The 26213-nt window shown below is 44.8% G+C and overlaps 1 protein-coding gene across 8 annotated transcripts in view; it reads right to left on the reverse strand.

Moving 5' to 3' along the window:
- Nucleotides 1–23985, reverse strand: part of SPTAN1 (spectrin alpha, non-erythrocytic 1) — a 46337-nt gene extending 22352 nt beyond the window's left edge. For 4 of the 8 annotated variants that reach the window (XM_042480169.1, XM_042480168.1, XM_042480167.1 and 1 more), the window contains exons 1-22: nucleotides 23854–23945; nucleotides 18245–18295; nucleotides 11693–11932; nucleotides 11430–11555; nucleotides 8457–8597; nucleotides 7671–7817; nucleotides 7090–7223; nucleotides 6446–6590; nucleotides 6143–6297; nucleotides 5239–5374; nucleotides 4506–4607; nucleotides 4207–4344; nucleotides 3586–3696; nucleotides 3322–3399; nucleotides 3019–3174; nucleotides 2516–2720; nucleotides 2153–2334; nucleotides 1589–1832; nucleotides 1159–1281; nucleotides 834–1051; nucleotides 543–635; nucleotides 43–177 (exon numbers count right to left, since the gene is read on the reverse strand). In XM_042480169.1, coding sequence (XP_042336103.1) covers nucleotides 43–177; nucleotides 543–635; nucleotides 834–1051; nucleotides 1159–1281; nucleotides 1589–1832; nucleotides 2153–2334; nucleotides 2516–2720; nucleotides 3019–3174; nucleotides 3322–3399; nucleotides 3586–3696; nucleotides 4207–4344; nucleotides 4506–4607; nucleotides 5239–5374; nucleotides 6143–6297; nucleotides 6446–6590; nucleotides 7090–7223; nucleotides 7671–7817; nucleotides 8457–8597; nucleotides 11430–11555; nucleotides 11693–11932; nucleotides 18245–18277 — 3042 coding nt within the window. In that variant the 5' untranslated portion in view covers nucleotides 18278–18295; nucleotides 23854–23945. Of the gene's footprint in view, nucleotides 1–42; nucleotides 178–542; nucleotides 636–833; nucleotides 1052–1158; nucleotides 1282–1588; nucleotides 1833–2152; nucleotides 2335–2515; nucleotides 2721–3018; nucleotides 3175–3321; nucleotides 3400–3585; nucleotides 3697–4206; nucleotides 4345–4505; nucleotides 4608–5238; nucleotides 5375–6142; nucleotides 6298–6445; nucleotides 6591–7089; nucleotides 7224–7670; nucleotides 7818–8456; nucleotides 8598–11429; nucleotides 11556–11692; nucleotides 11933–18244; nucleotides 18296–23853 lie in introns of all 8 variants that reach the window. The other 4 variants (XM_042480164.1, XM_042480162.1, XM_042480161.1 and 1 more) reach the window with 2 other exon arrangements.
- Between the last annotated feature and the right edge of the window lie 2228 nt (nucleotides 23986–26213).

The following is a 26213-nucleotide window of genomic DNA, read 5'->3' on the forward strand; positions in this document are numbered from 1 at the left end:
GAAACTGCCGGATGCTTAAGACAACAGTTTGAGATGTTTTACCTTGTTGGTACTATTCAACAGAGTCAGGATGTCTCCTTTCTTCATCGTCACCTCTCGAGGACTCTTCTCTTGATAATCATACAGAGCCAGAACCAGTTCTTTGCCAGTTTCATCATCAGTCGGAGCTACTTGTTGCTAAACACAAGAAAGAGTTGTTCCAAAGAAGAGAAAATAAACCTTTTGCTTTTATCCTATAAAGATAATTTCTGGGGTGGGGGAGCAGAAGACACAAAAGGCTCTTTTCCAAAGGTTTTACAGATGTGTACAAAACCTTCAATTAGTAACCCTTTAGGGTCAAGTATGGAAAGCAAGAGTAGATAGATTCGCAGCAGCCACGGTGCCAAATTGTGCCATGGGTTACACATTGCCCACCTCAGCTAGTTAAGAGATTTCTTGAAAGGGTTTGACAAGCACTGCTTCACTGCTGCCCACCCAGCGGTAACATCCAGGGCTTGAAAGAAAAAGAAATCAGAAAGCAACAAGTGCCCATTCCTCCTTACCCGACAGGCCTGGGCCTGCTCCCTCAGTGCCTCAATGCTGCTGCCATAGGCGGACAGATCGGACATCAGGGCTTCATGCTTCTTGAGGAGAGCCTGGAAACAGAAGGACAAGTCTGCATTCTTAACATTTATACCATCGGATACCCTGCCAGATGTCCAGTGGCCGTGCTAAGGATTGTGGGAGTTGTAGTAAACCCCCAACTGGAGAGTGCTAGGTTAGGGAAAGCTGCTCAAGAACATTGTCTTACTTGGGATGAATTCTCCCATTTCAGGATGGTGACAATGACATACCTCAGCTGAATCCTCATCCTTTCCGTAGTCAGTGCTGCCCACAATGGGCTCTTTCTCCCTCATCCAAGACTCGGCCTCGTTGGCATCAGCAAAGTACTGTTGGGCTTGCAGAGAATCTTCCAAATCCTGCCGGCGCTGGGAGGCCTTGCCTTTCAAGGATTCCCATTTTTGGTTCAGGTCGTTCAGTTTGGCTTTCACGTCTTCGGCTGCAAAGTGCCCTAAGTGACAAGAGAATGGCAGTTTCAAGTAAGTGGTGGGAAAGAAGGCACCTGAGCCCACCTCACACAGCCCTTTCTGCCACAACATTTACATTCCTGAGACGTACCTTCCTCCACCATGGCATTTCCTTTCTGAGTGACTGCTTTGATGCGGGGTTCATGGCCTGCAATCTCGGCTTGTAAGGCTTGGTGCTTCTTCAGCAAGTTCTGAACCCCAATCAGGTCCTTGCCTGAAAGACAAGAGAGACGGGCCACCATGATCTGCCATTCCAATCAATATAAATCACATAGGAGCCACTCTAACTCACATGGCTTAATTACAGAGCATAATTCCTTCTGCAGCAGGAGAAATGGTGCTGGCTTTCCTAGGCATCCAGACTCTCCTAAATCAGTTTCTGGGCATCCTTAACAAATGCCCATCATACAAAATGTACCCAATAAAATTTAGGGAATCCAATACATTCTAAAAAGATGCCTGGACACATAACAGAACTACCCATCCAATACTCTCCCTGTTGAACAGAATGGTGCACAAACCTCTGTTGGTTGAAGCTGCAATAGGCTCCTTTTCTCTGATCCAGGTTTCTTCATCCTCAACATCCCGGAAAAGCTGCTGCAGACGAAGAGAATCTGCCAGCTTCTGTTTGCGTGCCACCATTGGATCTTTCAGTGCTTCATAGCGGGTGACCAAAGCCTCCTGCTTCTTTTTGATATTGTCGGCATCAAAGTGTCCTGCTTCCTGGAACTGTCGAGCTTGGATGGTGATGCCATCAATGCGGTCCTGAAACACATTATTTATTCAGATGTGTAGTAGCCTTCATATAAATGCCACTATGGAATTTGGTGCAAAGAATGCTTCCCATTCTTCCCGCTCAACTATGGAATGGAAAGGCTTCTTAGGACACTGTCCTCTTTCATACCACACAGTTAGAGCACTAGGATTCCACTACAGCTTCTGTGGCTGCTTCCTACAAAATCCTGAAATTTGTAGTAATACAGTTGCACTTCCCTAAACTGCAAATCCCCAGCAGATAAAGTGGAATCATAGTGTATAACAGTGAGTGTCACAAGGATGTGGGAAAAGGCAGGCAGACGCTATACCTGATGAGCAGCGACATCTGCTTCCAACAAAGCATGTTTCTTCTGAAGGTTCTGGACGTTTGTGAGGTCTTTCCCATAATCATCAGAAGCCAAGTGCCCTTCCACTTCATATAGCCACAGTTCAATGTCTTCCACATTGCGGTTGAACTGCTGTTGCTGGTTGGCTTCACGAAGCTTAATCCCTGAGAAGGGAAAAAGAGAAGCGTTTAATTTGAAATTCCTTTCAGTCCACTGCTCAACCACTATCTTGGGAATTCTGGAATAATTTGCAAAAGCCACCTCATCATTTCTGGAATGCTACAAAATGGTATCATTTGAAATTTCTCATTTGTGTCTCTTTTCACCGACTGGGCACATCCTTACCTTTCAATTCAGTGGCTTCCAGGAGCTTCTTCCACAGGCTGATGACTTCATTCATGCGAGCGGCCACTTCGTCTGAGGCATAATGCTTGACATCAATCAACTTCTGCCCTGCTTTCTCCAGGCCATCGATGCGACTCTGGTTCGCAGAGAGTTCAGCTTCAAAAGCCTGGTGTTTCTGAACTTTTCCCTGAAGGTTTGATGGGTCCTAGCAAAACAAACAATCCAAAAAGTTGTGAACTAACAGAAGTTTTGGCACTAAGAGTTGTACAGGACAACTGTAATGATAGAAAGCCATTTCCAAAAGACTGGGATCTGCCAGATGTGATTTTTATGGCAAACTTTGTTCAGCATACTGATATTGTCCCTAATTAGAGCTGTAAGGGTCTGGAATTTCTTGGGATGGTAAGAGAAGCACACTTCTACATATCAGAACCACCTTTCTCTTTCAATTCAACACTCCCAACAACACATCCCAATCTGAAATGCCAAGGTTTTGGCCCCACCTTGTAAGCTTCATCAGTTGCAGTTTTCATCTTCTCGTTGACCCAGCTCTTCAGCTCATCCGAGTCTCTGAAAAACTGCTGCAGGTGGAACGAATCTGAAAGCTGAGTGCGGCGACACATGGCCCGTTCATGCAAAGCATTGCGGCGGCTCAACAGCTAGAATGAAGCAAGGGTAAGAAGGCAATCTCTCATTAATCTATTTGGTTAAGTTTAATCACAGCAAAACTTTCAATCACATCAACTGGAGAGTTCTAGCTTTTCAAAAATATGCTATAAAGGTGTACCAGAAAAACTTTGACTTACAGCATCCCTGCGAGTAGCAACATCTTCTTTCGCATAGTGATTATTCTGTATCAGTTTGGTAGCAAATTCATCCAGGGCCTAAAAAACCACAAAGCCATTTTAATTCACCTGGAGTGCACCAAGTATTTATGGAGTTAGCTACAACCCTGCAACTGTCAGCTAAATCCATCATTCCCCCTCCTGGTTGCACTGCTGTTATTTTCTCTCTCAGGTATGCAATATATAAATAACAGTGGATTTTTACCCAGCATAAATATAACTTACTGTTATTTTTTCTTCTTGGGCACTGAGGGACTTTTCAAAGTCCTCATGCTTCTTTAGCAGGGCTTCCACGCTGTCAAGAGAGTCTCCAAGGTCCTCATTTAGCAAGAAGGCCTGAAAGAGAGACGTTTGCATTAGAATGAGACTTAGAGACCACCCAATGAAATTTCACTGGTTGCATTTGCAGAACCGACAAAAAGGACTCCTTCACATGATGTGGAATTCATGTAAGGAGGTCATAGCCCCAAGATACGGAAAACGCCATCTGTTTAGGTCAGGGTTTCTCAACCTTTGGTCCTTCAGGTATTTTGGACTTCATCTCCCAGAAGTTCAAGCCACCTTGAAACTTGCAGACCTACTTTATCCTGGTTCAGAGTTAAAACTAGCAAGCTTCTGTACAGGATTCCCTAGGGCATATTACACCTCATCTGCTGAGGACGGGTTTCCCAGAACAGTAACATGGTGACCAGAAAGAGAAGGGATATTTCTGAACAAGGCAGACAAACACATTCATATGCATCACAACAAGCATTCCTTCTGGACAGCACTGCATAATAGATGGGTGTCCACACAAGCCTGACTATGTTGGTATGCTGTGCTCAGTACAGTGCCTATGACACTTACTTCTTGTTTGCTCATCCAGTTATCAACCTGCTCGGTGTCCCGGTAGAAAAGCTGCAAGTCCATGCACTGTTCGTACTGCTGCCGACGAAGCTCCCACAGTTCCAGGAGGGCTGTTCTTTCCTCAGAAAGGATGGTCAGCTAAGGAAGGAAGGAGAAACACGGTAAACTCAAAAGGCAGGAGACTCATCACTCTCTCAAGAAGTCTATACTTTAGGACTAATAGAAGTCATGCTATTGGCCTCGAAAATTAAGCTTTCTTTTCATTTCCTAGCTCATTGCATTTCAATGAACCATCTTACCTTCTCTCTAACTTCATCAGAGGCATAGTGACCAGCAGCGAGCAAAGCTTGACCAGATTCATCAGTGGATTTAAAACTATCTTCATGAGCATCAATTTCTCCCTGTGACCAAAAAAGTTTTTAAAAAGTAAAAGTAAAAAGAAAGAAAGAAAGAAAGAAGTAATTTCCACATGCCCAAATGGCAACATAAAAAACCCACCCAGACACAATACGTGACACATGTGCACCTTCCCACTGCTGTTGTCTCTAAGAGATGCTCTGCCAGTGTCACACATACATCCCAACTACTACTGCTGCTGCCCAGTGGCTGCTGGGCACATTTAGTCTGGCTCCTCAGCAAAAAAAAATTGTCTGATGCAGGAGACCCTACCAGCACAAATCTACCAGCCCCTTGCTTCACAGGAGCATGCAATGCCAACAGCATGGAAAGGTCTTGCCATAGTGGCACCTACAAAGGACCCAGAAGTCTCTGGCTTCCAGTGTGTTTCCAGGCCCAGTACAAAGTGATCATTTTAAGGGGAAAGGCCATAGCTCAATGTCTGAGATTCTCCTTCAGACAGAGAATGATCCAGGTTCAATCCTTAGTTGGGAAAACCCCCTGCCTGATGAAGCTCTGGAGAACTGCTATTGCGAGGCAGCGGCAATGATACTGAATGACACGGAGCAAGGTCTGATATCCTAAGGACAGGGCTTTCCTAACTAAAAGAGACAGGCTCAATTCTGGGGCTCTCACCTTGTGTTCTTGATGTCTGTCCAGCAGAGCTTCAGCTCCTGCCACGTCATTCGCAAGTTCATCAGCATTAATCAGAGCCTTCATTTCTGTCACCCAACTAGTGAGATCCCGGAAGTCTGCAAGGAATCGCTGCAACCTGTAGGAGAGGAGGAGGAGAGACAAATGGTACAAGTGAAAAACAGGGTGCCTACACAGAAATGCCATTCTTACCCTTTTCTAGGACAGAAAACCCACTTTTCACATTTCTGCATCATCTCCACTGGTTTCAACCCCTGCTTTCTATTCTTATGCCTTCATTGCTGTTTTCTCTTTTCAACTGTCTTTCTAGTTCCTCATAGTATTTGAGCCGCTCCTCCCTTCAATTAGTCTTCCCTCCTCAAAATCCACTTGGATAAAGCCATTGGCCACAATTCTGGCCACTAAAATCTAAAGAAAAAAATGAACTTGCCAGGAGTGTACAATAAATAGCCAGTGCGGTTCTAGTGAATCTTTACTAAAGTTGCTTATTATTTGGCCACAAATAACAGTGGAACAGAGGAGGTTTCTTCTTAAAGCAAGCCACAATCCATGAGGATAAAGCTGCAGGCTTATACGCCTCATAATGGATTAAAGGAATGCCACAAAAAGAAATCATTAGAAAACTTGTTCTACTGCAGATGACAGGATAAGCCTCTTTCACTCCTCCTTCGGGAGTTAACGAAATTGTTTACTTTGGAAGTAAAATCCAGGACGCACGCACACATAGTCAGCACCTTGGGAAAAGTTAATCTAAAAGAAACATCTGAAGATGCCTCTTTAACGGTTCTTTATTAATGGTTTGGTAATCTGCATGTGGATTATTTTTTTGAAAGAAAGCAGGTGGATATGCATGCATGCCTTTTTAGAGGCAACGCAGCATTCTTACCTGTAGGAGTCATTCAGGCGAGCGTGCCTCTCAGCTGCCCGGGTGCGAATCTGCTCCCAGTTTGCAATCAGCTCCTCCCTTTTCACATGGATCTGAGAGGCATTGGGAGGGTGAGACTGCTGCAATCTGTCAGCTTCTGCACACAAAGCCTTCACCTAGAGAGAGACACACAAGACAGAATAAGGTCATGACAAGTTCAGTTTAAGTTGATGAGAAACACACACTCTCAACTCTTCCCCAAAAGTAGGACTCAAGGAAGTTTTAATATGATAGTTCTACACATAAAGCATCTACTCCCTGTACCTTATCTTCAAGAGCAGCCAGATCTCTCTCCAGGCCCTCATGTTTGCGAAGTAAAGCCTGGACACTTGCAAGGTCTCTGCCAAAATCATCGGAGGCCATCAACTGCTCTTTCTCTTTAATCCAGCTTATAGTTTCATCCACATCTCTGCAAGAAACAGGTCCCAATTTAGTTCATATGCATTTCACCATCAGGGTGAAGACAGCAGGCAAAGAACTCTCACAAATGTATATCCCTCGTAGCGCATTCTTGCTATTCTTGCACAGGCAGAAGCCAAATTTCACCGCAAATACAATTACGGTAGAACATGCATCAGCCAATATTGACCCCTTTAAAAGCTTGGGATCCGTGCTTCACATGGCAATTCCCTGCAAGAAGACACTTTTATTACATTCTAACGTCTCATACCAAGGACCAGAAAGGACTCAGTTACAGAGACCAAAAAGAGTAAGACATGCCAACAAGTGTGAAGAGAGTCTCTGTCAATAAAGCTAACAAACAACAGAAGATACGGTTCATTTTTTTGGATTAGAGATCAAAGCAATGGACACAGATTCTTGCAGCTTTAAATGCACAATTTTATGTTAACTATTCATTCAGATTAAAAAAAATTAGCTGAAGTTGTTGAATCCGATCAAGTCCGTACCTGTTAAAACGCTGCACTTCAGCTGCTCCAAAGAGTTTTCCTTGCCTCTGAAGAGCCAGGCCTTTCAGCCGCTGCCAGCTTGCATTGACTTCATCTTGTTTGGACTTGATTAATTCTTCTTCAGGATGCTGCTCCTAGAAAGTGAAATTTGGGGCAGGGAGGAAGGATACCTTTAGATGAATCTGGACTCATGGAAGCCATTCCTTCCATCTTCGGATGGCTTCCATTACCATCCACCCACAATGGAATTCAACAGTATTTTTGCTGGACTTATGTATAACCCTAAGCTTCCTTCTGTGCACTGGAAAGCTTAGAAGGTACTGGCAAGTTCTTTGAATTAATCCAAAGTGCTACTAGTTACAACTCTCATATCAGCAAGAAGGCCTTCTCCCGTGACCTCACCGAATGTGTCTGTGACAGTGGCTGGATCAAAAGAGCTTAAAGTTTAGTCTGCCTTGTAGAAGTAGGCAGTCTTTCAGGTATGTCAAAGACACAGAAGCCTGGGAGCTTCTAGAGCTACAGTCCAAAACATTGGCTATGCCAAGTTAGGGGAAATGTTCTAGGTTGCGAAGAGCCATTACCTGGATAAGTTTGCCAGCAAACTGGTTCACTTCATTCATTCTCTCTTCATGGGCTGCCAGGTCTGTCTGGAACTCCTCAAATTTCTTCTGCAAAACCTCCACATGCTCCAGGTCCTGGCCAAGCTCTTCTGAGGTGACAATAGCCTCCTGCAATACATGATGACACCGGCTGTAGAGCGTATTGACATGCAGATAGGTATTTTCAAAAAAGGGGAGATCTGAGCATCCCAAAAGTAACTTTCATCTACGTTTAAACCTAGAGATACCTTTCTGCTGCAAGGTGTTCTAAAGTTTCTTATAAACTATCATCCTTTACATCATGTGCTGTTTTAATACAGCGTGTGCAAGCTTGCATGCCTTGGTTAAAAAAGCAAGACAGCAGACAATGGTGATGATGGCGTACACTATGCATTGAGGTTTTCAATAACAGTCTGGCATTGTCGTGTACATGTTAAGAAGAAACTCGAAGCTGTCTCACTGTTAGAACAGAAAACTGCCATTTTCTGTTTTACCCATTTCTCTCCTTTTACTTTTGTACGCTCCCACCAGCTTCATTAAGGTCTAATGAGCTGCAAAAATCTATTTCTGAATAGTGATGAATCATTTCAATCATAGTTACATAATTATCCCACAAGCACCGCTTTGTGTGCGCGCGCACCAAATAAGGCTACCTCACAAGAGAGAACTGGAGGACTGCTCTGATGGGCCCAAAGTCCCGCGAGGCAACCAGATACCAAAGAGTCACCCTACACCAGGGAGCAGCCTCTCGCTCCCAAACTCAGGTACCTTATCATTGATCCAGTCCATCACATCTTCGCATTCTCGTAAATACTGCACGAGTTTCTGGGCTTGCTGTAGCTTGACCCCTTTCTCTCGCATTTTCTCCAAGAGCAGCTCCCACAAACGGTGAAGCTCCTGAAGGCGCGTCTGGTGAGGTTTTTAAACACAGAAATTTAATTTAAGTCAACAAAAACTATACTGCAGATATTAAACTGAGTATTTTTTTAAAAACCTGGACAAAACCTGGTGGACTTTTCAACCTTTTCTAAGGGTTTGGAAAAGGCAAAGTAATGTGATCTGGTATTAAATTCCTAGGTATCAATACAAGAATCACACCTAGCGGTCACTCAACATTGGTCCTATTCCCTAATGGATTCAGCAACCTCTGAATAGATCCTCCTCTCATCTTCATATAAATCTGCTAGTCCTAAATCCAACTGTTAGTCCTAGTCAGAGCAGACCTGCTGAATCAGTGGGAACTTGGAAAGCTAGCACTTTTATCAATGCAGAGTAAATATGGATATGTAAGATACTACCAAGGGAAATGATTTAATAATAGGGGGTTTATGCTTGTATTCCAGTTTGCTTGTATCAGGTTACAAATAAATCTTAGTTGCTGGACAGATGAGGGTTACTGTCCTTGTGCAAAGCAAAATGACTGAAATGTTACAGACCAGTAATATGCATTTTGCCCAGTTGAACCAAAATATTGGAAGAATCTAGAAACAGTAGCTAGAAAAGGAAGAGGGGAAACACAGAAAAACACACACACCAATGCCAAGAGCACACTTGCAAAAACAGGGCGACAGTCTGCTCCACCCAGCATTCCTTGTGCTGTGATCATCAATAACAGGAACCTGAAAGTCAAGCTGAGGAAGATGGGCAATCTCTGTCTTAACTGGTGCTTATCAAAGGTAAAGCCTACTCAGCTGTAAAGTTGGCTTTTTAAAAAAGATAGGGAAGAAGAGCTCACACAACTTGGGATTCTAACATTCTCAGGGTAAATCTCCATGTAACAAGAACATGAGGCTGGTGCTGAAAACGGGATCCATGTGCTCAGTGCTTTCCTTCCAGAACATGTAGCAAAACCCCATGTTCTGATGCTGCTGTATACATGCAACCACTTGCACCAACAGCCAATAACTGTGTGAACTGGAAGCTCTGGCAAACACCCAAATCCCATCATTTCCAACCAAAACAGCTCAGGACAAGGTTACCTGAAGGACAACCGCTATCTACGGAAATCTGCTCATGCCAGGTTTTTGACAGGAGAGACCTTGCTCTGTTGTTTTCTACAAAGTTGTGTGACTTTTTTTAGAATGTCATGTTTAATAGTGACCAGTGGAAACCCAAGGGCAAGATGACTTAATGGTGGCACACAGTTACAGAGCTCCTCTCCTGGGAGAAGTGTGAACAACCCTCTCATCTGAGCTTCAGAAAGGCAGCAACAACTATGTGGTGTGTGTGCCTTCTAGTCGCTTGTCAACTTGTAGTGACCCACGTGATTTGCACAGGGTTTTCTTAGGCAAAGAATGGTTCTGCCAGTTACTTCTTCTGAAATAAGCCTACACAGCACCTGATGTTCGTTGGTGGTCTCCCATCCAAGGACTAACAAGGGCGGACCCTGATGAGCTTCCAAGATCAGAGGGTGCCTTTAAGGGAATGCTACAACACTTTTAATTGCCTTTAAACTTTTCACCTCCTACTTCAGCATTGCACTTTGAACCAAGCCAGTTGCTTGAATGCCCTTTTGTGCTACAGTTGCAAGAATTTAACCGACGTACTGTGTTTTTGAGTTTTTTAATTTGGATGCTGCTTCAGGGGCTGGAAAGCACAGCAAACATTTTCTGTAATAAACTATTATGCCCTGAGGCAGGTTAAATGAACTCAAGAGATGCCATTTTCGGCTGCAGCCCCGTGTTTTCGCAACATGCGGAGGTATTCCCAAACTGTAAAAAGAGTTGCGGGAGTGGAAAGGATAGAGGCATTCAAAGAAAACAAGAAAAACCGCAGCCACACAGCTAGCAATGCACCTACTCGTATGTGGGCCCCAACTTGGATAGTAGTGACTATTGGGCGCTGAGCAGTCCTGTATGGCGTGAAAGACTGAACCGATAACACACAGGGGTCACCATCACAAAACAGAACAGAGATCAGAACTCGCATCCACAGACACCAGGCCCCATCTTTTAACATACTTTTATACAGATTACCTGGGTCTTAAGTGCTGAGACCATGCTCTAGAATCCCCTTCTAGATACTGCTGGCCTGCAGCTCCCATCGCCCTTGACTACTCACCATGCTGGCTAGGGCTCATGGGAGCTACAGTCCAACATCAAGAAGACCACACATCTTCCCTAATATTTTTTTTTGAGCTCCTTCATAAACCAGAAATGGGTTTAAATCCTATTACTAGTCCTGACTAGAGCAGACCCAATGGAGCAAATGGATTTACGTAAGTTTTGACTCGCTTTTAAAAAGTAAGTCTATGGGTCTATTTTAGTTGGCACTAACCAGCAGGATTCAAGTGATGGGCTACACATATCATACAGGAGAAGGTTTTTCCCAGTGATGGCATCTACGCTTAACAATGCCATCTCTAAAGGTCTACCCCTGCAATTATTTAGGTGGCAATGTAAATCATTTGTGTTTATGTGAAACATGTCATTTGTATAAGCCCTCAGTCTGCCTTGTAATTCTGATTTGCTGTTTTATCATGGCTACCTGTTGTTAAGCGTTTCCCTGTATTACAATATTTTTTAAAATCATGTATTCCTTTACAGTGTTGTGTACCACCCTGGAATCTGGACCCATGACAAGTGATACAGATGTGTTGAAAGCACATTCTGTGAGATATAGGCAGGTGGGGATACTGCGAGACAGTGCTTGTGCTGCTCTAGCTAAATGCTACTGTAGGGAGCCAGCTGATCCATTTGTCTGTATATGATGCTGTGGCAAGCAAAGGCCTCCAACACTCACTCTTATGGTTTCGCTTGCGAAATGCCCTTCCGTAATCATCAGGTTCCCAGTCTCATCCAGTTTCACGATGGCCCCTGCGTTGGCCTGCACCTCAGCTTCAAAGGCCTGGTGCTTCTGCAGCTTCCCCTGAAAAAGGAAACATAAAATAGGAGCAGAAAGTTATTAATCTCATCATCTTATCCAGATCACTCCCTCCTCCACATGAGCAATACTGACTGTTCATTTATGATCCCCCAGCATCCGAAAGTGGAAAACGCTCCTACCTGCAGATTAGTCGGATCCTTGTAATTTTCATCAGATGCAATCTGGAGCTTCTCCTGGATCCATTTTTCCAGCTCATCCGCATCGCGCTGGAAGAACTGGAACCTGTAGGAGTCTTCAAGCTTTTGACGCCTCAAGGTGGAGAGCTCCTTGAATCGGTGGTACCGGTCCAAAACCTGTTGACGCCGCTCTTGTATGTCCTCTGCTGTTTCCAGCACTTTTACGCCAGCAAGGTCCATTCTCTGAAAACCAAAAACCACTGAATCAACTCATGGGCAGAACAGACAGGAAGGAAAAATCAAACCGAGAAAGCTCCCACCACAGCATTGAGGCAGAGCAGCTACTTTGAATGCAAAAGGTTGTAGATGGCACCTCCCAAGTTAAGAATTTCAGAGGATTGTATGGGACAGATTTCTGCCCAAAACCTTGAAAGGCTGTTCTGAATAGACAAGGATGCGCAGTGGTGGCCTTCCAGGGATTTTTTGACTGCAACCTCCATAATCCCTCACCATTGGTTATGCTAGTGAAAAATGATGGAGTTGTAAGTCCAAAACGTCTGGAGGACAACAATGACCTAAAATGGTCTGACTTAAGAGACCTATGACAGCTCAAACTACTTCTCCCAACCCAACCCAAGATCTACCTATTTATGTTTAAAAGTCTGCATTTTATATTGTGTTTAAAAATGGCACAGTAACACAAAGCATAGCAGACAATTTAGAAGCGCCAAGAGGAAGCCACTGGCAGGAATAACATGAGCACTTTATGAGCAATTCACAGAGCATCTGCGCTGCTGCAGTGCGGCGAAAGTCAACTCAGGCTGCTGCCCACCAGCCCCAGAATCATCTATGAAAGAGACTGGAAATATTGGGAGAGAAAAAACCGCCCCATCCCACTACTACCATCTCAGCACTACTTATCATCTATTCTACTTATCGGGGATGTTCCGTTTCAGAGAGTTCAATGGGACTCCCAATGAAAATGTGTTTAAGACTGGAGCATATGTTGCCCTTCAGCTTTGCGTGGGTCTCTGAATATTACAGTTTTCATACTCTGGCTTCTTGGCCAAGGATGGATCACCAAAACCAGACATAATAAGGAATGGTAGCTATTCTATGTGAAAGCTCTCAGCATCGGCCCTGTGTGTGCAAAGGCTCATTCTTGTAACAAACCTTGCTGTGAACATCATTACATGTAAAATACACACTGTTTGCATGTCACACCAGGCCATGGCATGGTTTACTGGAAACTGGCCTACATACTGTATATGTAAACTTGCCTGTACTGTACTAACAAACTAAGGTTTGTTAATGGCCCCAAACTAGAAACCTTAACTCATGGTTTCTTGTTGTCTTACTATTCAAACATCTAAGAGTGGGTTGTATCTGGCCTGTTTTCCCAGTTATCCATCCCAAAACAGAAACAGACCAAAAGGGCAGGTGAAACATGGAACAAGCCAGAGTTTATTTGGTCACCTGCTATGCAATTTGTGGCTTAACACAAACCAGGGCTTACTGTGGTATGTGAATGGTCAGCAAGTGGCTTGCTTAATGGAAAGCCAATTAAATTTTTGACCAGATTTTTGTGGGAAGCGAAAAAGGACCGGGGATTGCTAGCGTATTAAGTGTGCTGCTGTTACTTAACCTCTTTTCAGAGTCTCACAAAAAACCAGGGAAACATCTGTGTGCAATTCATTTTTAAAAAAAGAAAGTACAAAGGCGGGGACATATCTGCAACAGCTTCATCCCAACATTGTCAATTCCTGCTCTCTGACTGATAGAAACGAGCATCTGGGTGCGAATTCACACATTCCAGAGCCCAAGAGTAAATCAAACCCTGCCAAAGACAGCAGTTTCAGCCACAGCAGTTGTTATTCTTGTGAACTCTTGGGGCCAGCTGCATTGCGGTATTTTAAGAAGGGGTGTGTGTGTGTGTTGTGTGTGTGTAGGAGGCTGAAGACTGCAGAGTTTGGCTGGTTCTTCACTTTTTAAATCAAAAGAGCATGATTTCAGATGTTCATTACCAAACAAATCTCTAAAAATGCCTCCATCGGCTGATCCGCCCCACCAACAGCTGCACAATAGCCACACTTTAATGTATATCAGTTAGGATTATTTTAGAGATAATTTAATCATGTAATGCTGTTGTTTTAGATTGTACGCCGCTTGGCAGGTTTTTATTCTTTTCCCCTTATTTTATTTGACCCTTACTATGTAAAGCGATGTGCAAACTTCACAGCGCTCTATAAATAAATGTTAATAATAATAACAATCCCAAAGTAAGACAAGAGTTAGACCTAAGATCAGTAATCCAGCTCAGCCCCACATTTGTGTATCTGGCAAACCAGACGCTCTTGTCCTGGCTCCCAACAAAAGGCACAAGGATGTGCTCAACGCAGGTGACTCACAGCTACAAATGCACTTTTTGGGTGATGGCAACCATGCCGAACCCTGGCTTTTCAAAACCATGGAGGCCGCGGGTGGGGCAGGGAGGCTCTTTCAATGGCCATTTGTTCTCACTCGCATTCTCTTCCTTGACAGGTTAGTCTCAGGGTTCCTAACATGGGCCACGAATTGGCTGCCTCTTTTGGGATCACACCTCTGCTTCGCTCCCCATCTTCTTTCCTAGGAAGCCTGGGGTGGTTGTCTGGAACCCCTCGTTATTGTCCAGTGACGGAGAAACCCATAACGTAATTCAACTGCATCCCCGGATTCGGTCAGAGAAACAAATCCCTTCTTGCTATTCGAGTCACATAGCTTGGCTTGCCCTTTCACGGGAATTTAGAAAAATGAAAAGCTCTCTTTGTAAGTACAGTAAGTGGAGCAAGTCAATTGTGGCAAAGGGGGGAAGGAGTGCTTTGGTTCGGAATTAATGGACTGTTCCTTCCTGTAGGAAGAGAAAACACACACACACACACACACACACACACACCACACAGCAGCTGATGCCAGCATCTCTGTCTTCTGCCAAAATGGGACCTAGCCCTCACAACACACAGAGCGACAAGCGCAGACCATCAGCAAAGCCCTGCAGATGCTTCAGAGTAATGCAGTCAAAGTGAAGGTGAAGGCTTTCACAGCCAGAATCGGTTTTTTGTAGAGTTTTTGGGCGTATTCTGGAAGAGTTTATTTCGCATCTGCTGGCGAAACGTAAGAAATAAACTCTTTATTTCTTACGTTTCACCAGCAGATGCGAAATAAACTCTTCCAGAGCACGGCCACGTCACCCGAACCCCCCCCCCCCAAAAAAAACAATGCAGTCAGCATTCAACATTTTCATCCTGAAACTGCAGTCACTCTGTCTCAGCCAGAGCTGCTTCCCAATTTGTTCCCTGATGCCATTATGCAGCCTTAAAACACCCGTCCTTTGTTGTACCAAGTGAAAGGAATCAAGGCAGAGGGACTTCAAAGATGCTGGGCTGGGTCTGGAGTACTAAGACTTTGCTGTTAGGCCTGCATATGTAAGTAGGGGCGCACACAAACACACACGCACACCACCACCACCATCATGGCTGCATTCCAGGCATTGCAGCCGGCTGTTGGCGGTCCCTCCCTTTGCGATCTGTATTGCGCTGATAAGGTCAGCTGCAGGGAGGCAGAAAGTTCCAGGCTGGGCAGGGAAGCAGAAGCAATTGGGTTGCTTTCTCCTAAGAGACTGGGCTGTTGGAAAGAGGGTGGAAAAAGCCAGGACACTTGCGGAGATGGGGTTGTTTTTTTCTCCTCCTCTAATCAAAGCCAAGATTCCCAGTTTGGCAGAATTTGGGTAAAACAAGGGTGAGCCATTCTGGCAGGTCTAGGGGTGGCAAAAATATGCTGGGGTTTGGATCCAGGACCCTCCATGAATACCAAAATTCATGGATGCTCCAGTCTCACTAAATATAAGTGACACAGTAAAGTGGTGCCCCTTGTATAAAATGTCAAAATCAAGGCTTGCCTTTCTGGACTTTTTATTTTTAAAAACATTGTTAAGCCATGGGGGCCTGAACCCAGAAATAAAGAATCCGCAAATATGGTGGGCTCAGGGAGACACAAGGTGTGTGGATTAGAAACACTTCAAACGTTAGTACAAGAGGAGACAACAACTTATTTAGAAGGTAATTTGCTGGATTTGGAGGCTTCCAGGAGAAATTATGTATGGTATGTTTGATGAGGAGAAAGAGCTATGCTTTGCTCAGGACTCCTGGCTTCATGGGACTGCCATAGGCAAAAGGTTTAGAGCCCTCCAGAGCAAAGGGAATCGAGGCACTCTTATTGTTTTAGATACGTTATTACGTGAACAAATGATTATTACATTAAACAAAAGCAACAAGAGGCATGGGAGACAACAAATAGGGGGAAATGGTTTGTAGCAAGTTCCAGTGAATTGTTTGTATTTATTTTACTTTCTTTATTTTATTTCCCCCCTGGAAACAATAATCGGAAAGACAGAAGGCCAGGCATCTAACCGGGAATGCTGGACAGGGATATTTTTAGCCGCTGCGATGCAACAGCCATGATGTCAGCGGCACTATTCACAAAGGAACAGCCATTGTCAAGAGGTGGGTTCGAGAGGCGTTATGATGCTGCCTATGCCACACACACACCAACACATGGCACCTCACAGGCACAGACAGCGTTTTAGTGTGGGGAAGAACTGGCAAACCAAAGAAGGGACGCAGTGGATCAGACCAAAGGCCTAGACACAGGTTCAGGCATCCATGGCTTGGAAATATTTTTTAAAATGTATAAGTTCCAAATAGCAAACCTTGATTTTCCATTTTATATATGGGGCATCATATTGCTATGCCACTGTATTGAATGGGACTTGAGAAGCGGAAACAGAAAACGCAGGCCTATGACTAACATCTTCACTTTCTTTCTCCTGTTGGCCTGATGAAGAAGAAGCCAGTGTGACTTCAACAGCTTGCGCTGTGTCATTGGGCCTTTTGATTGTCCCAATAAAGGTGTCATTGTTTGGATGTTAGTGGATTTGCTATATGGCCACACAGCTCCCCCAAGATGTTTTTGGGACCTTTCCTTTGGAGACCTGTTCCCCTGTTCATTATAGCTGTCCTCATCCACACCTTTCCTCCTCTCTCCTTCCCACAGTATTCTACAATCTCCATGGATGTCTACAATATCCTGCTAGATCCAGCTCTACAATATTTCTTTCAGGGTGTGGCAACCACAGCTGTACATAAAATCACACAACCTTCAGAGTCAGAAAAGGCCACCAGGGCCACCTGGTTAAACCTTCTGCCATGCAAGGTATATACAGTTGGCCCTCCACATTTGTGGCATTGACTTTTGCGGCTTTGATTAATACATTCTCTCTAGGAATCTCTAGGTCTTCTAATGCAACTCTGCTGGAATTTGACCATAGAGCTGGGTTGGAGAACCTAGAGGTTTGTAGATAAAACACTTCCCTGGGCATATGTAGGTCCTCCAACATGCTTCTGTGGTCAATTTCTGATGGATGTTGGTCACCAAATTGTCCTGGAGGACCTAGAGATTCCTAGAGAAGTGTCCTCTCAGGTAAAAACAGTGTTTTTGTTATGTGCAGTTTTCCCACATTCACAGAGGCCCTGTGCCCTGAGCCCCAGCGAATGTGGAGGGACAAGTGTATTGTTATCTACTGTCTTCAGCTGGCTTTATGGTACACCATCTTGAGTTCCTTGGATATAGTTTAAATAAGGAAGGAAGGAAGAAAGAAAGGATTCATTAAGTATGTGGCAGTTTATTGAACAATACTGTATAACAAAATGACCATCGAAGCAAACGGCTCCTTTCCCAGGATCTTTGCAGTTTAGAAGATTTCTTCACCATTATCATGGCCACTTTTTGGCTAATTTCAAGACAAAACACATCACAGAAACAAGACAAAGGCCTTCATTATCCTCTCCAGAGCAATAGTAAAGCATGACATGAAATTCTATTTTCCCACCCAGGATTTCAGGAAACATGTGTCCCACCTTCACTTGCTAAGCCACCATCCCAGAGGGCCATATTAATCCAAGACCTATGAAATTATTAATTTCCAGGTTCCCAACCTTAATCTCCTTGGTATTATATTGTTCTTGTCGGTGACCCCAATACGGAAAGCATTTCACTTTATTTTGGAATTAGAGAGTTGTAAGTCTTGCTTCTGACACAGATTCTATAGACATGACCTACTTAATTTTTACACAACTGAAGGAAACAGGAGAAAAGCAGAACTATCATAGTGTTGGCTGGAACAAAAAACACCACACAGCTTTTTAAAAGTCCTAATAAATTGTTTTGGCAAATGGGATAGAATTCACTCACATTGGTGACACACCATGCAAAAAAGAGGAGAAAAGCGGAGTCCAGAATGTATGATGTTAAAAGCCCCACATTACAAAGCCGCTAGGAACAATCTCACAGCAGACAGCTTCATCTGTTTCTGTATATTTTTGCTGCAGGCATCAACACACACAGACACACAACTTGGAAGAAATGCCATGCTCACACTTTATCAATGCAGTATTTTTCTTTAAAAAGGAAGAAACAGCAAACCAGAGACGGATGGTGCCTCGCATGCAGAGCGCAAAATACCTGAACTCTGACTTTGCGAAATGATGACAACATGATGGAGGAATGCGGAGTCTAAAAGGGAGGAGGATACGGAGATAATGTTTTACCAGTTACAATTTAAGCACGTTATTAATTGCCGCCTTATTTAGCTCTTAACTATCGACCCTCCCAGCCAGCATCGTATTTGCGCAAAGCAGCCATTCACGGTCTTACTTCCGACCCAATGTTGAAGCCGATCGAGCCCAAGGAAAACGCTTTGGGAACATGCCCAGGTGGCACATTATTGCTATCTGGCAAAAAACCAACGTGTCGCCAAGGTCAATACGCTACAATACAAGGTACAAATTCCAGGTTTAATACACATGCTGCAGGAGTGTGAAAAACCTTCTGTCTCCTGTTTACAAGACTCTGGGTGGTTTTGGTACCAAGATGACGATGAAGTCCAAAATCCTAGGCATGTTTACCTGGAAATAAGCCCCACTGAGAACTGGGGAACTTACTTCCAAGTAAATGTGCATCGGATCAGGTTGCATAGGCTCAAAAGCAGAGTCAGCAACACCTCTCTCTCTCTCTGACCAGTAAATCCCCTGTTGTTGTTTTTCCCCTGAGAAGAAGTAGATGTGGGTTGGATGTTTCTGCAAACAAACCAATGATTTAATATTAATATAACATCTTATTAAGCACGAATCAGGACATAACTTAATAAAATATAGCGGAGCACTGGAAGGACCCTTTCTTTTCTTGCAAGCGGCTCTTAAGGCCCTGCCACTGTGTTGTGCTTGGCAATCTAGGCCCTACCATCTGCAGTCCCTGCTCCACCCTGTTCTCTGGGAGCGGGTTCGAAATGCCTTCAATGAGGGAGAAAGAAATAAAACCCTGACTCTTAAGAAGGGGAAAGGGTCTCTGCTTAATATTCATTGCACCAAGGGACTAAACAGCAAGCAGCCTCACTCCTTCTGGATCTGCAGCAAAAGGGCAACACAACCTTCTAAAGAGGGACGGGCAGAAAACTATGTTAAAACATAACGCAAAGCATCATTCAAATAATGTTTTCTTTAAGAATTCCACAGACTGATTATGTTCAGTTGCTAGCAAACAGCAGGTTCATTTGTATTTCTCTGTTTCACTGCTATCACAACCCAGTGTTTTAAAGAAAACGTAAAATGATTTTCCAAACACACATAGGCAACAGCTATATTTCTGCAGGTTCAGTTTGTCTCTTTCATGCCGTCATTTCTGCTTGTTCACGGACGGCTTCTTCCCAATACTGCAGAAATCATTACCAGCATCATAAGAAAAAAGTCAGAATTTCTAGATGTCTGTCTCATTATTTTGTCAAACTGTTTTACATAACATTATACTAATTTACATTAAATATGCGAACCCAAATAAAACAGTGTTACAAAACAAATGCTGTCCAGAATATCTTGGGAGCCTCACATAAACTCATTTGTACCAATGAGCATTCCTGATCCTGGAATACAGAGACACTCATAATTTCACTCTGTCTCCAATTTTGTTGATAGATTTGCAAATAGGAGAACAGAAACTGGCACAACAGCAATGACAAACAGAGAAGGAACCATCCTCTGTCATCAAACGGTGTCCCAGAAAAAGGACAAAGGACTATTTATCCTGGAAAAGAGGTAAGAGCCATTCTATCTGAAGGACCTCTCAAAACATGGCAACTCCCATTGTTTTAAGCCAACGAGGACGGTGGTGTTTTTCTCATGTGCTAGGAAGAGAGAGAGAGAGATTTGAGAGAGAGAGATAGGCAGCCTATTTTTCAATTCCCCGATTGGTTTGGCAAAGCTTTGGAAATCTGCTTTAGGGAGAAAGCCTTTCCCTTGGAAGCCGCAGAGAAGCGACACCTTTGCGCCACTTGCTGAGAACATGAAAGCGAAGGGAAGCCATTGCTCTGAAATGTAGGTTACACCCGGGCGCCCGTCCTTTCTTTTCTGTGTACAAATTTCCCCACTTGCAAACCAGATTCCTCACTTATATCAGGGTGAGTTAACTATTCCTTTGGAGGAAGGGGTGAAGAGGAAGGAAGGAAGGAAGGAAGGAAGGAAGGAAGGAAGGGGAGAAGGGTCTGTGCCCATTTATTCCTCCCCAAAGGCTCTGTGTGGAGTATCCTGCCCCTCCTGCTCTGAAGGGCGGATCCTCCTCTTCTTTTTCCATCCTCTCTTAACAATGTCTCCTCCGTCAATCCTTTCCAAGGGCGGCGGAAGGAACAAACAGACCATCAGGGCCAAGGAAGCTCTGGGATCACAGCAACCCCACCCAGCTCCCTTTCGCCCCTTTGACGCAGCCAAGCCTATCGAAAATCACATCAGGAGAGAAAGAGGTGCTGCTAGTAGAAACCTTACATTTGTTAAAAAAGCAAGCAGTGCTACCAAAGCTTACAAGTATAGAGACTAAAATCCATACTGGTCACTGAAATGCAACCATTGTCAAATGGCCAACACTGCTATCCCTGCCTGGTTTAAGTAGAGAGACTGTTAAGGGAGTCACAGAATGACCTTTTATCCTCCTTGTAAGCTAACAAACTGCACACACAGATTAACCTGGAATAACTAGCTCTCCCTTGGCCCCATTCTGCCCTGAGCTTTCATTAGCAAGGATTAAAAGTACCCAATTCAAATTCAGGCAGGACGAGAAAGTTGCTGTGTGAAGATGTCTTGTCCTGAGACTGAAGGGTTACAGCTGTGCAATGACTTCTCAGAAGGAACCCCACCTTGAAATCTGTAGTCCTGATTTCCCAGGTTTAGGATTCCTGACCTTTTGTAGGACCACCATCCTATGCAAAAATACCCCCCTATATGGATGTTAAGCAAGTAATGGGGAAGGTAGGAAAGAAAGTCATATGTAAGTTCAATGAGGGTTGGTGTAAGTGAATAGAAGGTGAGGGGAAGGACTGAAGGGTCATTTGAAGGAGAAGGAAGGAGGGAGAAGAAAGGGTGGCATGGAAAAGAGAGAAGACAAGAGTGAGATGTGGATAGAAGAAGATGTAAAGAGGAAGAAAAGATGTAAGAGGGATAGATGGGGGGTAGGTATGTGATAGATATGTGGGTAGACACACAGTTTATTAAGATATAGATGTACTGTGTGTAGAGTGATTGTTATTGTGATGTTATTATGCTTGAGATTGTGTGAGTATTTTAGAGTGGTATGTTTTGGACATCCACAAAAATCCCCCAGCACACCTTTGCATTTAGCGGTGTCAGTGATGAGTCCCTTTGCCAGCAATTGCTGAGCCAAAAAATCGACATATTCTGGGTATTGCTGACAGCCAGAGCCAAGAAGGAACTTTATGGGTCGCGCCCAAAGCTTAAATGAACCTTGGTGCATCTGAGGATTGATGGAGAAGATGGTTGCAGCAATGGTGGGGTCAAACAGGGCTGGCAGGGGAAGGGATGCTGCAAAGTCTTCCGCAGCAGCACATTTTGGGGCCAAGATAGCTCAAGCGCTGCACCCACATCGCCTGGAGACGCACCTGTTTCATGCAATGCTTTGGCCAGAATTCAAACCTAAATTTTGTCAGGGGCATTATAGAAGTCTTATTCTGTTCTATCAAACTGATATGCACAGAAGGTTTTGGGGAGGGGGAATTAATGCGTCAGCCACGATGATGCAGTGCTTATAGTGCTAGATTAGGACCACAGGAGAGAAGGGTTCAAATTCTCACTTGGAAACGGCAATCGTACTCACTTAACCATGGAAGCTCACAGTGATCATGGCCAAGTCACACTCTCTCAACCGACTTCTATCCTCAGAATAAATCTTGCCATGAAAACCTATTTTAGTGTCACCATAGGTTGGCGTCGACTTGGGGCCACATAACAATGATATAGCAAGGCTTAAAAAGGAATTCACCCGATGAAAAGAGCTCAGGAACAGCAGCCAATGGTGAGAAAAATGCGCAAAACCAGTCATTACTAAGAATTCAAGAATGTGAATTAGAATAAAAAAGCTGTCATTTTCCTTTGTCATTCCAGGCACAGCAAAAACCCACCAATGAGCAATACATTTACTGGGCCAACCAAAATGCACAATATACATGTTCGAAAGCTTGCGACGTGTCTATTGTGCACTTTGATTGTCCCCATAAAGGCATCGCTGTTTGGTGGGTTTTGGTTGTGCCTGGAGTTGCTGCTCCAGGGCCAGCCCTGGAGCCTTCTTTCACATACTGTATATTGAAAAGGAAAGCTAGGCACACAAAGGAGCCAATGCTCAAATAAGAGGAGCTTTCCAAATTGTTATTTTCTCTCTCGACAACAGAATAGCTCACGATCATCAAGTTGACTTTGACTTATGGCAACCCTATGAAAGGCCTCCAAGCGACCCATTTATCAACAGCTCAGGTCTTGCAAGCCCAGGGCTGTGGCTTCCTCCGTCCACCTGTCCTTCGTCTTTTGTGTCCACGCAAACACTTCTATAGTTTCTTTTCTGTGGGAACAAGTCCAGGATCCTGTCGCAAATGGCCCCGTTTCACAGAGCACCACAATGCTGAAGATGACACAACCTTGCCCTGCACACCTGGCTGCTCAGGAGCAACCTGGATGGGTTTCTCCATGGGACTGTTCCCAAAGGGCAGCCTTGCAACCCACCCAGCGCAAGCAAAGCTCACTCAAAAGCAAACCACACTCAAGTTTCACAATTCCTCCCAAGTCAAGCATCACAAGTCAGATTAGTTCTCTGGAGAGCGGGGTTTGAGTCTCAGGTCTGCCATTAAACCCAATGGGTGGCTTTGGGCAAAAAGTCACGCTCTCTCAGCTTCAGGCAAACCTCCTCTGAACAAATCCTGCCAAGAAAACTCCAATATGGTTCTCCTTGGAGCCGCCACAATCCAGAAGCGACTTGAAGGCGCGCCACAAATGCTTCCTTGGCGTCTCTTTGCTGCATTCATTGACCTTAACCAGCCCACAGCAGCCTGGCCATTCCTGGGGCAGCTGCAGCATTGATGCAGTTCGACACTAAGCACCAAGGCTCCATCCGATGGGGTCCTGGGATGTGTAGTTTGCCATGGCGCCAGAGCCACCTGCACCAGACACTGGTTTGAGAGCACTGGACCAGGGCTTGAATCCCAGCTGGGCCATGCAAACCCATTGGGTGCCCTTGGGCGAGTCACACTCTCTCAGCCTCAGAGGTGGGCTGGGCAATGGCCAGGGATCATGGGAACTGTAGTCCATACACAGCAGGATGGTGTAGTCCTTTCTTTTTGCTGCATCCAGAGGAACTGCCCTGAACCGACCCAGAGCAAAAGGGCAAAGGCAGCCCTAGCCAGAACTGATGCGCTTTGGCACTGCTTTGTAACTGCCAAGGCCCCTCCTGTGGGATCTGTAGTTTCCTCTGTGGCCCAGGGCTTCTGTGAGAGAGGAGCTACCGATCCCAGGACCCAGAGCATGGAGCCAGGGCAGTGGAAGCGGTGCCAGAGCGCATTATCCCAGCAGTGGAGGTGCAGCATGAATATATGCTATCTGCATACTTGCATTCACTTCCCAGAGGCGCCTGGAGGAGGCGCTCTCAAAGGCCACCTCTGGCCCTTCTAAGGCTTCGGCGGCCTAACCCTCCCTCCTTTTCCCCTTCGAGGGGAGCCCCGAGCCCCGCTTTCGTAACCCCAGCCTCACCGGGTCTGTAGGAAGAAGGGCCAGCGCCTCTTTCTCTTTCTTTCTCAAGCCAAGCGCGCTACACTCCTCCTTCGCCGCCTCTCAGACGCCGACTGGGGCCAGCGCCCGCTCAGCACACCTATTTATAAACTAGCGCGGCGGTGACGTCACCCGCCGCAGAACGCGGACGGAAAGAGCCGAAGCGGAACGAAAGGGGCGGGACCGGACTTTTCCTGAAGCGACGCCCCTTTTTCCGAAAAGAGCCGAAGGCACAGAGGCAGGCGACTCTGACCGAATGGTTCCGGAAATTAGCGAGCGAAACCAATGCTTCAAAGTTGGGCTTTTTCACCCAGTTCTAAAATGGGGTTTTTTATTTCAGTCCAGTGGCATGTCTGCCTCTCCTTTGGCCTTCCAAATTTGATCAGGCACAGCCAGGGCGGCCAATGGTTAGGGATTAGGGGAGATGCAGTCCAAATACACCAAATTGGGGTAGGCTGGTCAATAGCCTAGGATTAGGGGAGATGTAGTCCAAACATACCAAGGGGCTGCAAAAATATAAACTCACAAACTTCAAATACATATGCCTGGGATTGCAAACAGGCCTAGATATTTTTAAATCCCCCAAAACAACATGTTTATGGACTGCACCATTGATACACACACACACACACACACACACACACACACACACATATATGACATGACATTTAAATCGGAGGAAAGCACTGCAGCAAGTCACACTGCAGCAAAGGAGACTGCAATGGAGCATGAATCCTCTGGAAAGAGCATGACTCACAGCAAAATCCGGCCAGAATGGGACCTGAATGCAGAATGAACTTCCTTCCCTTCGCAGCTGCACTGCAACCAAAGTCAGGATACAATACTCCGAAGCCCATGTCTGCCAGTTAGGTCCCTGTACAGTGAATTCGCTGCTATGAAAACATTGCAAGCCAGTTTTTCATGGCCGGCATCCATAGTTTGGGGGGATTGTCGGGCCATGTTCTAGAAGTTTGTTTCTGAGAAGATGTTTTTACTTCTAACTGGGTTATTTATTCTCTGAAGACGCCAGCCACAGATGCAGGCAAAACATCAGAAACAAACTCTTCTAGAATATGGCTACATAGCCTAAAAAAACCACATAAAAACCCATTCCAATAATGCTCCCTAGCCTGGATAAGGGATCCCACAAAAGCTGTAAGCAGAGACAGGTAAGTGCGCCAAAGCCCATTGACTTCTATGGGCCGGAGAGCACCCATGTTCACTCACATTTCAGCCCTGTTAAATTCAATCACAGATTTATTCCCCAGGGAAACATATGCTAGGTTGCACCTAAATTGGGGTGTGAGTCTAACCAGAGGTTGGGATCATGCGTCTTCCAGGTGCCATTGGACAGCATAACCCATCATCCCTAGCCTAGAAGGGGTTGCCATTATTTCCTCCCAGGCTGAGAGTGTGGGGCATGTCCAAGGCCTCCCAAAGACCAAAACTCAAACCACTAGATGACACTGTCCCCCAGGCATCGCTTCACCGAATCACACAAATCAACGGGGCACTGAAACAATTTCTGCCCCGGAGGAAACCAACATCAGGGCATTTCCATCCGAGGCCCAAGTGACAAAGGCCTTCTTCGCTAACACAGCGACCTATGGATGCGACGGATTACAACTCTTGCCAGCCCAGGCTTGCAAAGCCAATCTGCTGGGCAGCAGGTTGTAAATAACCCAGTTAGATGTAAAAACAATTCCTTTATTGAATGCCAATAACATATAACAATGCAAGTATAGGCCTCACTCTTTCAGATAGCTTGCTTAGGGCTATAGGAAAAGCTAAATCCTGTTTATCTGCAAGGAAATTAAGATCAGTATCCTGTGAGGTTTCTCTGGCACATGCCAAATACATATCCAAACCACGCAGTCATATTCGTCTCTGCAAATGCCAAATTTGCTCTTTAAATAATGACAATTTCTCACTGCAACGAAGCACAAAGCTCTTTTTTAAACTACTTTTTTATTAAGGGAGAAAGAGGGGGAGAAAATAATCAGCATCCCTCTTAAAAGTAAAGGAGCATTGCTTCTGATGAGTCAAAAATCTCTCTAATGCATCCATCCGCTCTTTGTATTTGAGTCAAAAACCTCCCTAATGCACCCGCTCTTTGTCTTTGCAGGCCATCTGACTCGGGTGGTTTGGCAAACGGCTGGCAATGTTTTAATTCAAAGTGACACCTTAAAAGGCTCCCTCTGATAATAAAGACGTTTAATGTCTAGAGGTCTTAACATTACAATCTTGGTGTTCCCAAGACAGTCATATTAAAATCCTGCAGTTTTTTAACCTTCAGAATCCAAATTTGTTCTTGAGATTGTTCATCAAATGCAACACAGAAG

The sequence above is a fragment of the Sceloporus undulatus genome, chromosome 7, assembly GCF_019175285.1.
Source record: "Sceloporus undulatus isolate JIND9_A2432 ecotype Alabama chromosome 7, SceUnd_v1.1, whole genome shotgun sequence".
In the NCBI taxonomy this organism is placed as follows: domain Eukaryota; kingdom Metazoa; phylum Chordata; class Lepidosauria; order Squamata; family Phrynosomatidae; genus Sceloporus; species Sceloporus undulatus.